The sequence below is a fragment of the Natator depressus genome, chromosome 8, assembly GCF_965152275.1.
Source record: "Natator depressus isolate rNatDep1 chromosome 8, rNatDep2.hap1, whole genome shotgun sequence".
NCBI lineage: Eukaryota > Metazoa > Chordata > Testudines > Cheloniidae > Natator > Natator depressus.
Window position 1 is genome coordinate 69,293,122 of NC_134241.1, and position 14,645 is coordinate 69,307,766.

General features: G+C 41.0%; 1 protein-coding gene across 4 annotated transcripts in view; it reads left to right on the forward strand.

The window, feature by feature from the left end:
* Positions 1–14,645, forward strand: part of CDC14A (cell division cycle 14A) — a 109,455-nt gene that overhangs the window by 8,797 nt on the left and 86,013 nt on the right. For all 4 annotated transcript variants that reach the window (XM_074961251.1, XM_074961250.1, XM_074961249.1 and 1 more), the window contains exon 3: positions 7,807–7,882. In XM_074961251.1, the coding sequence (XP_074817352.1) occupies positions 7,807–7,882 (76 nt within the window). The remainder of the gene's footprint in view (positions 1–7,806; positions 7,883–14,645) is intronic.

Consider the following 14,645-nt stretch of genomic DNA (forward strand, 5'->3'; position numbering starts at 1 on the left):
TTGAAGTGTACCATTCCCCCCTCCCCTCTCACTTATAAAAATGAACTGCCAAACATTTAAGGTGCAGAATTAGCCCATAAAGGGGAACCTCAGATTGTATGTGGAAGTTCTAGGTAGCTGTTCTAAATCATACTTCTAATTTTTAGATCCTACCCAGATTTCTACTGGGGTGGAGGAGAAAGATTAGTGTCAGTACACCTTTTTTTTTTTTTCCCCTCCTTCTTGGGAAGTGGTGGGAAACAAACAAAAAAAAAAAAAAACAAAAACCCTCCCCTCAAAACATTTGTGCTGAACTTTGACCTAATTAACAGTTTTCTGCGCTTGTACTGTGCCTCTCCTCAATATCTCAAAGGGGCATCTGTGCATATCTGTTTCTCTCACTAAAGGATAAACAAATCACCAAAAACTGCGCTGCAAGTTAGTACCAATCAAAAATAGAACTTACCTTCTGATTCCCAGGCTCCAGCTTTCACCGCTGTACACCATACTGCCTCCCTGCTTAGACAACTTAATGAGGAACTTCGAATTCCTCAAGGTGGTTTTTTCCCCAAAGAGAAGGGGCTTCCAGCATGCTCTGAAAATGATCATACTCTGATTTAAAAAACAAAACAAAACAAAAAAACCCTTGTTCTATAACTAAACCTTCTTGACTGAGAACTTTATATCCTGCTCATAAGCTTTGTCCTGGGTTCTGAGGCACCTTATCTCAGGACTGCTTGTCTATTGATAGTTCATTAATGGAAGTTCAGTCATTGATGCAGCTGGGTCATGATTCATTGATGGTTTTGAAGATCAGGACTGAAGTCCTGAAGAGGAGTGGAAACTTGCTGAGGGAGTGAAGCACAGAGTGATGGGCTTGTTTGTAGCCTATTCTATTTATGTAGGCTGGAGTCCCTGAGTTGCATTCCCATTCACTCCCAAGTGTAGTGACCTACAGTAATTCAGCATGGAGACGGAGAGCACAGGGGTCACTGTGGCCAGATTCTTATATGGAAGGAAGAGTCATGGTTTTTTAGCAAATTGGAGGTGGAAGAAGTGGTGAACTGAGACCAGGACACCTTGGCTTTGAACACCAAGGACACCTTGGCTCTGATAGGTGGACAGGAGGAAGCTTTCTGTGGAAAGGAAAATAAAAACCCTGCTAATTCTCTAAAGCATTTCTACTTTCCGACTAATCTCTGTGATTTTTTGCTTGAGTTTACATATCTGGACATCAGAATTGTTGACACAAAGGATTTGCTGCTTGGTGGCTTAACTTGGGTATTCCCACTAATCAACAATAACATTGCCTTTCATGAAAGGTAGTAGTTACCTCAGAGCATATGCACTACAATCATGGAAAACAATGAAGAGCTGAATTGCTCTGGACTAGTAATGAGCTATGGCACAACATTGAATCAAGAATTCAGGAGATCCAATAGCTTCAGCTCCTCTTGAACATCACAGCAGTGTTAGGATTTGTCCTGGGACATACTCTTCTGTTTTTGGACATCTTGAAATCTTGGTCACAGGTGTCTGGGCTTGTGTGAAACATGCTTGGATTCAGTCACCACAAGTCTGACATGGTAATAATAATTCTGCATCCACTGCACTGCCATCAGCATATCATGTAGAGAAGATGCTTAGACTTGCCTGCCAAACAAGAATAAAATTGTGCCCTCCTTCCTTCAGATGAGCTACAATTATTGTCATTGGATTCATGAGAACTTGGGAAGCTGAATGGCAGGGCACAACAATTTTACATACTAATATTCACATAAATACCTAGTCCGTTCTTCTCTCAGAGCAGGATTGTTAGGTACCAGATTGTTAAACAAAGTCTATGGGTGTCTTTCTGAAGGTTAATGTGTCTGTATCCAGGCTGAACTGAGGACTTCCAAGGAATAAAATTGACATCCCAAAGTATCCACTGATTTTAGAAAGTGCTTGTTCAATACATTATAATTTGATTTTTCTATTTTTAAATTTTGTGGAAAATGATTTTAGAGTTCAGGAGTGCCAGATTTATAGCACTAAAGACTCAAGTCTTCTGTTAAAATACCACATAACTACAGCATGTGAAAACATCCCTGCTCCCATTGATTTTAAAATGTGCCTCAGTTCTGATTTGGAAGGACCATGTCAAGAAGTCAAAGAACAAATTCTCTAAGCTTTCACCTTTTGGCCTGCCTGCTGAGGCAGCTTCCATAAGGTGCCATAAATAGGGGTGAAGTTGTTGTTGATGGTCTCTTGATTTGGAGTCCATTAGCTCATTTCACAAACGCTACCAGATAATATCTTGTCACTGCCAACCTAAGACAGATTCAAACCAGTGATTTAGGCTCTTAATCTCATTACCATTTCCCCTAGGTCAGGGGTTCTCCAAATTTTATTAATAATATGACTCTTCTCTTAGTCTCCTGCATTTATAATGTAACATCACTGTAGAAAGTACGGAATACTTACATAGCAAAGCAAGCGTGGTCATATACTTTCAACTGATTTTTTTTCTTTTTCAGTTGGAAAATTGGGCTTTTGACCAAACAAAATTTTTCTTAGAAGAACTGAATGCCCCAAACTCAAAATATCCATATTTGGATATGCCACCATTGCTGCTTGGGCAGTCTAGCTCAGTTGCCTCAAATCGCTGATCTCCTCAGTGGGCCAGGCTTCCCAGCTGGACTGTGGCTATGTCTACACTAGAGAACCTACAACAGTGCAGCTGTAAGATCTCTTGTGTAGCTGTTCTATGCAAGCAGGAGAGAGCTCGCCTGTCGACATAATGCTGTGCACGCTATCGTCTATGTCAGTGTAACTATGTCACTCCGGGGGAGGTGTACAATATTCACACCCCTGAGTGACTGACAGGTTTTGCCAACATAAGTGGTAATGTGGACATAGTCTCCCTTCTTGATGAGAGGAGGTGCTGCATCATGAGAGATGTAGGCTATGGTACATCATGGGACGTTAATCTGTCGACGAGAATGGACATATTAGGCACCTATGCTACAGCTTTCATGAGGAACCATGATGACATTTCCAAATAGACATTTTCTGACATTCAGTCAACTTTTTTCTTTGTTACTGAAGATTAAACATTTCTGTGTGATCGAAAATCCCTGTTTTCCTAACACAACTATGAAAAAGTAATAGGCAATTACTTAATGTATTAACTGCTCTAATATAAGTGTGTTAATGACACTGGCCACTTTTGTTGTTGTTCCCCTTGCATCCTGTTCCTCTTTTTCTCTCTACGTATGTTTTTCTAATGCCTGGTTCACCCCTGCCCACAAAACACACGCACCCTGCCCCCATCTCTCTTGGTAAGTGGTTGGCTCTTGTAGTGAGTAACTTCTGTTTTCTTTCTTGCTTTTAAGCATCAGAGGCAGGTAGGAAACTCCTTTGCTTCCAGATGTTTTTAGGTCACCTAGGTCCAGTTTGTAATGAGAAAATGACACCTGTAGAAGTGGCTGGAAATGAGGAGAGCTAATGCTGATTGGTCAGTTTTCTAGGGGCCACCAGCAAATAGTATGTAGATCACAGTTTGGGAGTCATTGTCCTAAAGCATGAAGTCCCTAAGCACTTGTTTGTCATAAACTTCACTAAAGAATATCCTGGGTGTGATGGGTTGAGTCACAGAAACCCCCTTTGGGAACTGCCACCTGATGTGCTGGGACTGCTTCTGAGCCCATTTTCCCTGGCACCTTAGGACTTCAGTACCTTGCCTGGTTGTGCCAGACACACTAGCCTGCTACAAACAGACTCAGGTCTGAACTGCGTCTCCCAAAAGCTGCAGGCTTAACTGAAAACAGCTTAAGAAGTGCTTCTGTCTCCCAACACCCAGATACCCAGTTCCCAATGGGATCCAAACCCCAAATTAATCCATTTTACTCTGTATAAAGCTTATACAGGATAAACTCATAAATTGTTCGCCATCTATAACACTGATAGAGAGAGATGCACAGCTGTTTGCTTCCCCAGGAATTAAATAATTACTCTGGGTTAATAAGTAAAATGTGATTTTATTAAATATAAAAAGTAGGATTTAAGTGGTTCCAAGTAATAACAAACAGAACAAAGTGAATTACCAAGCAAAATAAAATAAAACACGCAAATCTAAGCCTAATACAGGAAGAAACTAAATGCAGATAAATCTTACCCTCAGAGATGTTCCAATATGCTTCTTTTACAGACTAGACTTCCTCCTAGTCTGGGTCCAGCAATCACTCACATCCCTGTAGTTGCTGTCCTTTGTTCCAGTTTCTTTGAGGCATCTCTTTTGGGTGGAGAGGCTATGTCTTGAGCCAGCTGAAGACAAAATGGAGGGATTTCCAGGGGCTTATATAGTCTCTCTTGTGGCTGGAAACCCCTCTCTCCCCCGGTATAGAATCACAGCTACAAGATGGAGTTTTGGAGTCACCTGGGCGAGTCACCTGGGCAAGTCACATGTCCATGCATGGCTCAGTTCCCTACAGGCCGAGCCATTGCCCACACGTTAGCCCGAATGTTCCCAGGAAAGCTCAGATGTGGATTGGTGTCTATCAAGTTCCATTGTTAGCCAAGTACTTCCATTTACTTGAATAACCCCTGAAACCATTCACACTATGTCGATCAAATCTGCCTTAGGTGCTTCCTACAGCAAACACTTTAAATACAAGCATAGAGCCAATGCTCATAACTTCAGATATAAAAATGATACATGCATACAAATAGGGTGAATACATTCAGTAGAACGTAACCTTTGCAAAGATATGTTCATTGGCATATCTAGCATAAGACCTATTCCAGTTAAGTCGTATTTACACTTATAAGCATATTTATATAAAGCATTAGGGTGCAACGTCACCCTAGGTTGTTGAGTTTTTTGGGGGGAAGGGAGGACGAGGTTGGGGAGAGTTTCTTTACCTGTCCCTGAGACACCTCCCTCATCTTTTCTGATTAGGAATAAAGAAATTTCCATATGTTAGTAAGGGGGAACTTTTTAAACAAAAGAAGCAAAAATGTCAAATGAAGCAACAAAAAGTCTCAGAAGAACCTTTGCAAAAAAGATGACCAGTCACCCTTTTATACCCCCCAATTTTTAAAAAGGAGGGCAACATGTATAACAACTTAGTGTCACTGTACTAGACTCTTCTCCCTTCCTCTTTTCCTTCCCCCTACCTCCCTGTGGGAAAGTCAACTTTAAACCTCTTTCTTCTTTCTGTTCTCCCTCCCTCTCTCAGAATGTTGTCAGTAGAGGAATATGTTGAAATTATTAATCAATAGAATGGCACGTTTCTCCCCCTTCTAGAGAAGAGGTGGAGGCTGTCCTGGATAGAGAGAGCAGTGGCTGAGCTGGGTGGTAGAGCGGACCCAATAATAGACTAGGAGCAGTGACCTCTTTAAAAGTTTCACAGTGGCTTCCATTGTAATCTCATTTTCAGTCTCCTAAATTCTTGAAGTTGTGTGGAGGGTTTTGTTTTAAAAGGAGCAAAACTTTCATCCTTTTTTACCTTTCCTTCAATAGGAAAAGGTATGGCTGTTAACTGTAGTAAGTTAACTCATAGTAAAATCCTAGTGAAAACAAGGCAATTTGTCGTTTTCACATAAGTTAACACAGAGGCGGGCAAACTACATGGCCCGTGGGACTGTCCTGCCCGGCCCTTGAGCTCCCACTTGGGAGGCTGGCCCCTCCCCCACAGCCATGCAGCTCCGTGGGCAGTGCTCTGGGCAGCATGGCTGGCTCAGCTGCCAGACGTGCCGCTCTGAGTGGCATGGTAAAGGGCTGGGGGCTGGATAAAGGGGCAGGGGATCCCGGGGGGGGGGGGGCAGAGGTTTGGGGGGGTGGTTGGGACAGGGAGCGGGGGGGAGTTGGATAGGCGTGGGAGTCCCAGAGGGCCTGTCAGGGGGCAGGGGTGTGGATAGGGGTTGGGGCAGTCAGGGGACGGAGAAGTGGGTGGGGTTGGATAGGGGGTAGAGTTCCGGGGGGTGTGTGTGGGGGGGGGCGGTTAGGGGCGGAGGATCCCAGGAAGGGGCAGTCAGATGACAAGGAGCTGAGGGGGTTGGATGGGTCGGGGGTTCTGACGGGGGGCGGGAAATGGGAGGGGGCGGAGACCAGGCTGTCTGGGGAGGCACAGCCTTCCTTACCCGACCCTCCACACAGTTTTGCAACCCTGATGTGGCCCTCTGGCCAAAAAGTGTGCCCACCCCTGAGTTAACAGGTCAATTTAAAAGACTATGGAAGACTCTGCTTTCTAACTCAATCTAATTCATGTATTTAGACTGTATCATAATACATACACACACAGGGAGGCATGAAAATGCTTTAATTTTGGCACTTTCTAAATTTTGAGTGCTTGACTTTACAGCCTTAAGGTCCTTTTTAACATAACTTTTTGTGTGTAATTATAGTACATTAAAGAAAGGTGTTATAAGAACGTTATTTTGCAAGCAAAATGACGCACTCAAGTTTTAGGAAATGCCATGTTTGGGATTGGCAGCGAAACCTTAACACTGCACCCTTTGCATGTGCCTGATACAGTCTTTAATTACATTATCACCTACTATTTTTTTTCATAGAGCTTCCATCAGCACATAGATAAGCAAGGGGGCCAAAATTAAGGTTGCCCAGGCAACTGTAAATTTGACACTTCCTAACTTTCAAGTACGTGACTTTGCAACCTAAATAATGTTCCTGTAACGTAGCATAGGGTTTTCATGAATATAATTTTCTAGGGTGTATGGTTGTTTTCGTTTGTTTTGAGCTAAAAGAGAAATTACACTTAACTGCTACAACCTCTCACCATGAGTGGTGTTTACATCCTTAATCTTCAGCACCGCAGAACAGTGAGTGCCACTTGAAGACAGGACTAACTACATTAGCTGATAGTGGGAAGGATGTTTTCCCTGAGGGAGGTCGGAATGGGTTGCTGGGGCCATGTGCTGGGTCTGGGAGGTGGTGGAAGAGAGGCTCATCTGGCCTGGATATGTTTTCTCTCTTCCCAGCTCAGGAGTGGGGAGAGCTCCTGTTTCCTGTGATGTGCAGCCAGAGTGAGGGAGGGCCTTTTGTGTCATGTTCTGCGTCTGGGAGGGTAGTCAGGAAGTGTTTTTCCTGGCTCTTCTGTGACCCTGCACAGCTATTTTGGCAGTTCCCGATGTGGTGTCAGCAGCAGTTGCTCCTTAGGTGGCAGCATGAGCCCAGTCTTATAATGTTTGTTCCTATTCTGTTGTTTTGACAAGCTGCCATAATTCCTGAAGAATGAAGGTGAGGGAAGGGAAGTGGCTGCTTTCAACAGTGCATGTCTCAGTAAAAACTGAACATAATTTTATGAGACAAAGAGGGTTTCTCTGAGAGCTTGTGTGCTGCAAACAATGGAGGTCTTGGGACTTCTCAAAACAAAGTTTTGAGAATATTTTATAATAGAAAGTATTAGGCAACTGAAATATAGAGGCCTCCAATAATGGATAAAATGTGTTTTTAATTACACAATATATACTGAAGAGACAAAATGGGTGAGGTAATATTTTTTATGGGAGCAACTGCTGTTGGTGAAAGAGACAAGCTTTAAAGCTTACACAGAGCTCTACTTTTGCTCTGTGTAAACTCAAAAACTTCTCACCAACAGAAGTTGGCCCAATATTGCTTCACACACCTTGTTCTCTAATTCCCTGGGACCGACATGGCTACAACAGCTCTGAAAACTTGTCTGCCATGATTGCATTGCATCTGAAATGGAGCATAGAAAAATTACTAACTTGCTTGCAGTTTAAAGAGCTGGAAGCAGATGTTCATTGAAATAGTTTAGTTCTTCTCTAAATGTATTTTTTTCATCTTTCTCCACTCCACAGTTTCTATGCAGATTTTGGACCTTTAAACTTGGCGATGTTATACAGATACTGCTGCAAACTAAATAAGAAGTTAAAGGTAAAATTTTAATCCTTTCTATTTAGATTTCTGTACCAAGTATTCAAACTCTGTTGTTTTTAACAAATTGCAGTGCACAGCATTGTTGTGCAAGTGTCATTTACATGGTTAACCTTGAGCTTTGGACACAGAAGTTGTGCTGTCTTGCCATGTGTGTACTCCCAATGAGGAACTAAAAATTGAGCCTTTTTGTTCAGCAATTGAACCACAAAGGACATGTACACCTTTCTCTTCAAGGTGAAATATAAGCCAAAGGAAGTTAGTGTAATAGTAAACAAAGGAATAAAAGCCAGAGTCCTTTTGAGTTGTGTTGATGTCTTTGAGTTCATTGCCAGCATACCTGCCTGTAATCTATAGGTATATTAGCATGAACAGTATTAGAAGACTGAGGGATCATGATAGCATGGTAAGAGTGTATGACAAAGGATGAAAATGCAGGTTTAAATGAATATTTTTTTTCAATGGAAGAGTTAGGACTTCTTTAGATTGTTTCTGTATTACTGTTACATTAATAAAGATATATGGTTTTAAAGAAACTTTCAGTTAAATTCATATACAAAAACACTTTTTTCTGATGTGGTGGCCCAGTTGCTATTCCTAGCCACACATCTGTGTACCTGTTCTCTGCTCTGCCCCTCCATTAGGGCTTTCTAAATTTGGTCCTTGACTTTGACTTACCTCACATAAGACCTATGGACCTATCTGTTTTCTTTGGATGCCATGACGACTTTTATTTAAATTGTAAAATGCCTGTTCCGAATCCTAGGCAGTACATAAAATATACAATTCAGAATTAAAACGCACCAAGTGACTTTCAAAAATGCATATAAAATGTGACTGTATTGACCTCCTCTAAGAACAATAATAATACAGTCATGTAGCCTTCAGTCCAGCCCTGTCCCCAGATGCCCAAGGAAAACACAGGTGGTTTTCTGCACCTGGTGTAAATCCTAACAAATTCGGTTGCCTTATAAGAAAAATAAATATCTTAATTAAACTTTGTCAGGAATCTTCTGACAAAAACAGGCTCTGGTACAGACCTTGCTGTCAGTTTTCACTGCTGTTTTTCAGAGATGGACAATGTGAAACTGACAAGAATATGTCCATTTCGGTCAGCAGCTGCTGGATCCTAGGGCCCATGTTTTGTTTTGGAAATGCCATGTGTCAGTGCTTCCAAAACTAAAATTTTACACAAAACTAAAATTTTACACAATTTAAGTTCACAGCAATCTTTGAAATAGGAAGATTTCCCATCTACTGGAACTTTCCAAGTTTTGACCAGTTCTAATTTTAACTTCAAGAAAACATTTTTCAAAGTACAGAAATATTCTCAAATTAATTTTTATAAAGTTTTTAATAAATTTGTACTGTTCCTTTCAAATTCTTCACTGACTATGTAATATAGTTAAAAAGTGATTTAAAGCTAATGGAATTATAGAGCATATTACTGCAAAACGAAATACATTACTACCACCTAAGTAAATGTGTGGAGTTAGATTACTTTGTATCATTAGCTGAACATTTTACTACTAACATTTTCCTTCTAGAACAAGATAATACTACAAAAATAATTCTGGCACTCTGAATTCTCACAGTGATCTTACTCACATTAGTACCTTCTTTGAGTTTTGTCAAATCTGCATTAAAAGTGTTCTTAAAACAAACAGCGAGTGCTGGGTCATCCTCTGAGTGACCTTAAATGTTGTGCAGGTAATACAACATCCCACACTTCATGGTGTTCAGAAAGAGATCTACTCTTGTACAATCCTTAGGTTCTGTGACAGTTCATTCCCTCCATAGGAGAGCTAATTTATAGGAACTTGACTTAGTAGCAAAATTTAAATGCCTGGCATAAAGTTGCAAACAAGTACTTGATTGAAACAAACTTAAAAGCCCTAAAGGGAACTTCTGCAAGAAACTTTTGTTAATATATGTTATTCATAACCCCTTTGCAAAATAACCTCTCGTAAAAATGACCATTTATTATGTTTTTGTAATACATTGGTACAAACAAGTTAAAAGAACATTATTAAAGTTGTGAAGTCAAGCACTCAGAAGTTAAGAAATTCCAAATTTACAGTTGCCTAACTATGCAACCTAAATTTGGCCCCTCCTTGTGCATATACATCTTGATACAGTCTGTAATTACACCATTGCATACCACTTTTTTCCTCAGAACCCATGCCATGGGCCCTGGAAGCCCAACCCAGGACTTCTCAGCACCACGGCAAGAAGCCTGAGAACACTAGCTCTAGCCAGGGTGCTCAGGGTTTCTGGGCTCCTTCCTGTGGAGCAATGACCCTGGAAACCCTTGGGTTCCCAATTCCAAGGCAGTCTGCATGGCAGGGCTGCCCTGGAGCCACAAACTCTGGAAGCCTGGGGTTTTCAGGAACAATTTTGGTTTGACTGACTCAGCATTTTCTGATTGAAAACCTGTTGGGAAAATCCAACCAGTCCTACCACAAACCCTACTTATAATATGTGTAGGAAACAATCATTAGTTTCAGAGTTTTGAATTATGTCCTGTGGGTCGGAGTTAAATGTTGGAATGCATAATCTGGATTTTCTGTGCCAATATTGTTAATCAAATGTCGAATATTTGCATAATATTTTTTGTTAGTGCACCTGTTGTGCTAGGAATTTTCCAAACAAAGACAAGGCCCAGGCCTTGTCTTGTGGAGTACTCAGTCAGAAACAAACCGATTAAAGGGAAGGGATACAATATATTAGCTGGGTGCCCAAGATGGCCCTGGGTCAGGTACTGGCAAAATAAAGTTGAAGCATTAATTCTCGTGTTGGTAAAGTCAGTGAGTCTTTTCCATATGCAACACAACAGAAATGTGTCTTAGGAATGGACTTAAATATGGAGTGGGTGCGGGTATTTTAATTAAAAATCAGGAAGGACGTTTCATGACAGAAGGCAGTATGGAATTAAGCAGTTGATAAATAGGTGGCTGGATCTGTCATCCTAGAAGTGGAGGGCTGATTCAAAGCAAGACAATAGCAGAAAAATAGGGATGGAGCATTTATGTAGGGCATTGACAACTGAGACAGGAAGCTTGAATTTGATATAGTGGCAGAGGGGGAAGCCGATGGAGAGATTCATATGTGGGGAGCATGGTTAAAATGATAGGCCAGGAAGGTTTTTAACTACAGCATTTTATACATGCTGAATAGGGTAGTGTGGAAGTCAGAGGGGAAAATTTTGCAGTAGTAGAGACTGAAAGTGAGGACCTTACTGGGGAATGTTACACGTTTGAATTGTTAAGGTCTAGGCATTTGGTTGGTTGGTGAAAAATTTTCTTTAAAGATGCTGTAGTTAGTTTACATAAGGGTTATATGATTTATCTTAGGAAAAAACTGAACTTCAAGTTACTTTTTTTCTGTGGCTAGAAATTCCTGTAGGTACTGACTAGTGACTTTTTTTTTTTAAACTGTTCCTTTTGTTTACAGTATGTGGACTCCAAGTCGTCTGCTTGTGGTGTGTTTGTACGTGGGGATTTTTTTGTTTTAAAATAATCCACTTTTTATTATATGTTAAATGTACTCTGTATTAAATTCTCCCTCTTTTGGAATTCAGACATTAACACCATTTTAAACTTGTTTATATCTATTTCCCTCATCTTGTCTAACTATTCATGACAGTAATTCTAGGAAGGAGAAAGCAGTCTAGTATAATGGTCCTCAAAATACCTTAAATCTTAGAGGAATTGGGGAGGCAATCCTGGGCTCTGAGAATTTACATAAATAAAATAAGGATTATTTAGTGGAGCTCCCTTTAAATCTTCCCTCTTAATTGGCAAAAAGTAAGTAAGTGTGTGTGTGTGTGTGTGTTTTAAATCATGTTAACTCAATTGAGTTAGCATAGCACACTGAAAGCATGATCAAGACACAGGCTAATACATCTGAAGCCATGTTAGCTGGCTGCATTTTTAGCCTTCAGATGCGTTAACCTACATCTTAATGGGGTTTTTCAATTGCGTTAAGCTCAGAGTGGGTCAAGGCAAAAGTTATCAGACCACACACATCTGTCACATCATTGAAAAATGCAGGGAGGGAATATAATCACCCATTGATTGTGTATTTCATTGACTACTCTGAAACATTCAGTACTATCTGACATGATCACCTTTGGAAGATACTGCAGACATGGAGATTCCAAAGCATTTCACTGAACTCATTGCAAGTCTAACATTGACAGATTACAGTGTGAATAGCAGCAGGTGACAGCAAGTGGTGGTTTTTTTTTTTTTACTGGGGAGGGTGCCACGCACACATACACGCCTTTTTTGTATATACTTTTCCCAAACCTTTTCAACATGTACACAGAATTTATTGTGAGACAAGCCCTGGAACGTTTTGACAAAGTGGATGCAATTTGGATTTCCATTAATGGACACTTCTTAACCTATTTTAGACACACTGACAAAGTACTCTTTGCTACAACCACTGATATAATACAATTAATTGTGGAGTCTGTTAAAACAGTGAGGGATATGAACCCTTCCTGAATGAGTAAAAACTAAATGCATGCACATTTACACGATTAATAAAATAAGATATAAACAGGAATCAAGATTAATGCTCAGGTTTGAGAGGCAGTAGATAGAATCCAGTCATCTAGGATCATACATATCCAACCAAGGAGGCGGTTCTGAAGACTAGGAATGGCTTGGTCAGCCATGGCCTCTCTTATGGACATTTGGAAAAACCATGACATCTTAAAATGTATGAAGGTTTGACTAGTGAAAGCATAATTTTTTCCATAGCGTCTTACGGATTTGAATCATGGGAAATTAATGCTACTGAGAAGAAAAATGAAGCCTTTCAGATATGGTGCTGGCAAAGACTGTTGCATATCTCCTGGATGGAAAAGAAGACAAATACTTGTTAGAAATATTATTGGACAGAAGCAGAATCTGCTGTCGGAAATCAACAGGCACAAGCCTACATGCTTTGGTCACATCAGGTATAGAGATGGAAGTAACCCTGAGAAAGTCATCATGGAAGGAGTGGTGGTGGGTCATTGTAGTAGGGGACAATCAGCAAGGAGTTTAATAGAAAGTACATGCGGCAGATCACTGGGAGTTTAGCTGCTGAGGGCTCAGAGCTGGCAATGGAATGAGAGAGCTTCTGAAAAAGTCTGCTGTGGTGTCACCAATATTCAGATATGAATAAATGATTTTCTTTATTTAATTCAGTTGAACTAACAATTGAAAAATGCACCCTTTTTACCTGTCAAGACATGGTCTAAAAGTAAAATCCAGATTTCCTTGTTAGAGATTAGGTTTTGAGATTAGTGTGTGAACTAGTCCTTAGTAGCAGCTTTTTGGAATAGTGACTTCCTTATGTGAATAACAAATAAGTAGCTAATATATTGGCTATTTGTTGTTGTGAGCCTTTTGTTTTTACATACTTTGTTTAAAAAAGGCTATGTATGCTACAGTTATCTCTTCTTATGAATGAAATGTGAGGTACAAATATTTAACTGGACAAACTGGAGTGTGGAAAATGTCATGATTACCCTCTGCTCAAAAATGCACCAAAGAGAAATGGAAAGCCTTCAGCTTCTTAAAATTGTTTTAGGTTTCTGTTAGGGAAAATGCCAGAGGTGTTATCCACTTGAGCTAGTAGTCTGTCTTACTCAAATATTCTTCTGTTGTGCAAAAAGTCCCAGACAACTTTTTTTTAACCATTGCACTTTTCTTTAGGCATTCTGCATGTAACCGATAAGACTGTAATGGGTGGTTGAAAGTGAACAAGTTTATCCAACAAAATACATTGGTTTATATGGGTTTAAATAAATCCTACTCCAAGCAAAATTTTTGCCTCAAATAAAAAAGCTCCAGAGACTCCATTAGGGATCTCACCATTCCCAATCTCCTGGAAGCTGCGATGTCCCCCTTGCTCAGCTGCTAGGCAGAGGCATGGCCAGGCAACTCTGTGCGCTGCCTTTACCCAGGGCACTGCCCCCGCAGCTCCCATTGGCTGGATGAGGGGGACGTCACAGCTTCTGGGGAGCCACCCAGGTTAGTGCCACCCAGAGCCTGCCTCACCCCATCCCGGGCCCCAACCCCCTGCCCCCTCCCACACCCAAAGCTTTTCTGCTGCTGGGGAGTATGCGGGGGGGGGGCACGCGGTTGCCCAAGACTGCCCCAGCAGCAGCTGGTGCACTTGGCACAGGATCTATCTGAGCTGCCCCGAGCCAAATGCACCGGCCACTGCAAAGTTCACGGAAAATCATGGAATCCGTGACCTCCATGACAAACTTGCAGCCTTAAACAGCTGTAGCCTCACTGTGATGTTCTATCTCTTCTCCAAATTACCATGAAATAGGCAGAATCTTTGGGGAGTGGGGACCTGTAACACCTCCCTCCCATGAGGGTAGCTGCCTTTGGGAGCAGAAATATGGAGACACTCTTGTTCCCACTGAGTCTCCAGGCTGAGAATCTCTTGTCAAGTGTCTGATGGTGTTGAGAGTCCTGCTCCATGTATAATAGGAAAAAAGCCTTAGTCCTTATATCCAACCTAAAAGTGGAGATAGATTATGGAAATGTCAGTTGGAAACTACTGCAAAAAATCAACATTTGATAAACCTCCTTTCATAAAACACACACACAGTTCCCCTGACTGAAATACAAATTAAATATGCTTAAAAAGTTAAGTGACAGCTACATTCCATCAAATACTGGTCTCCACTTAGATATTCCCTTATTCTTAGGGGTTTTTTAATTCCTTGATATACAGTCATGTATCATTAATA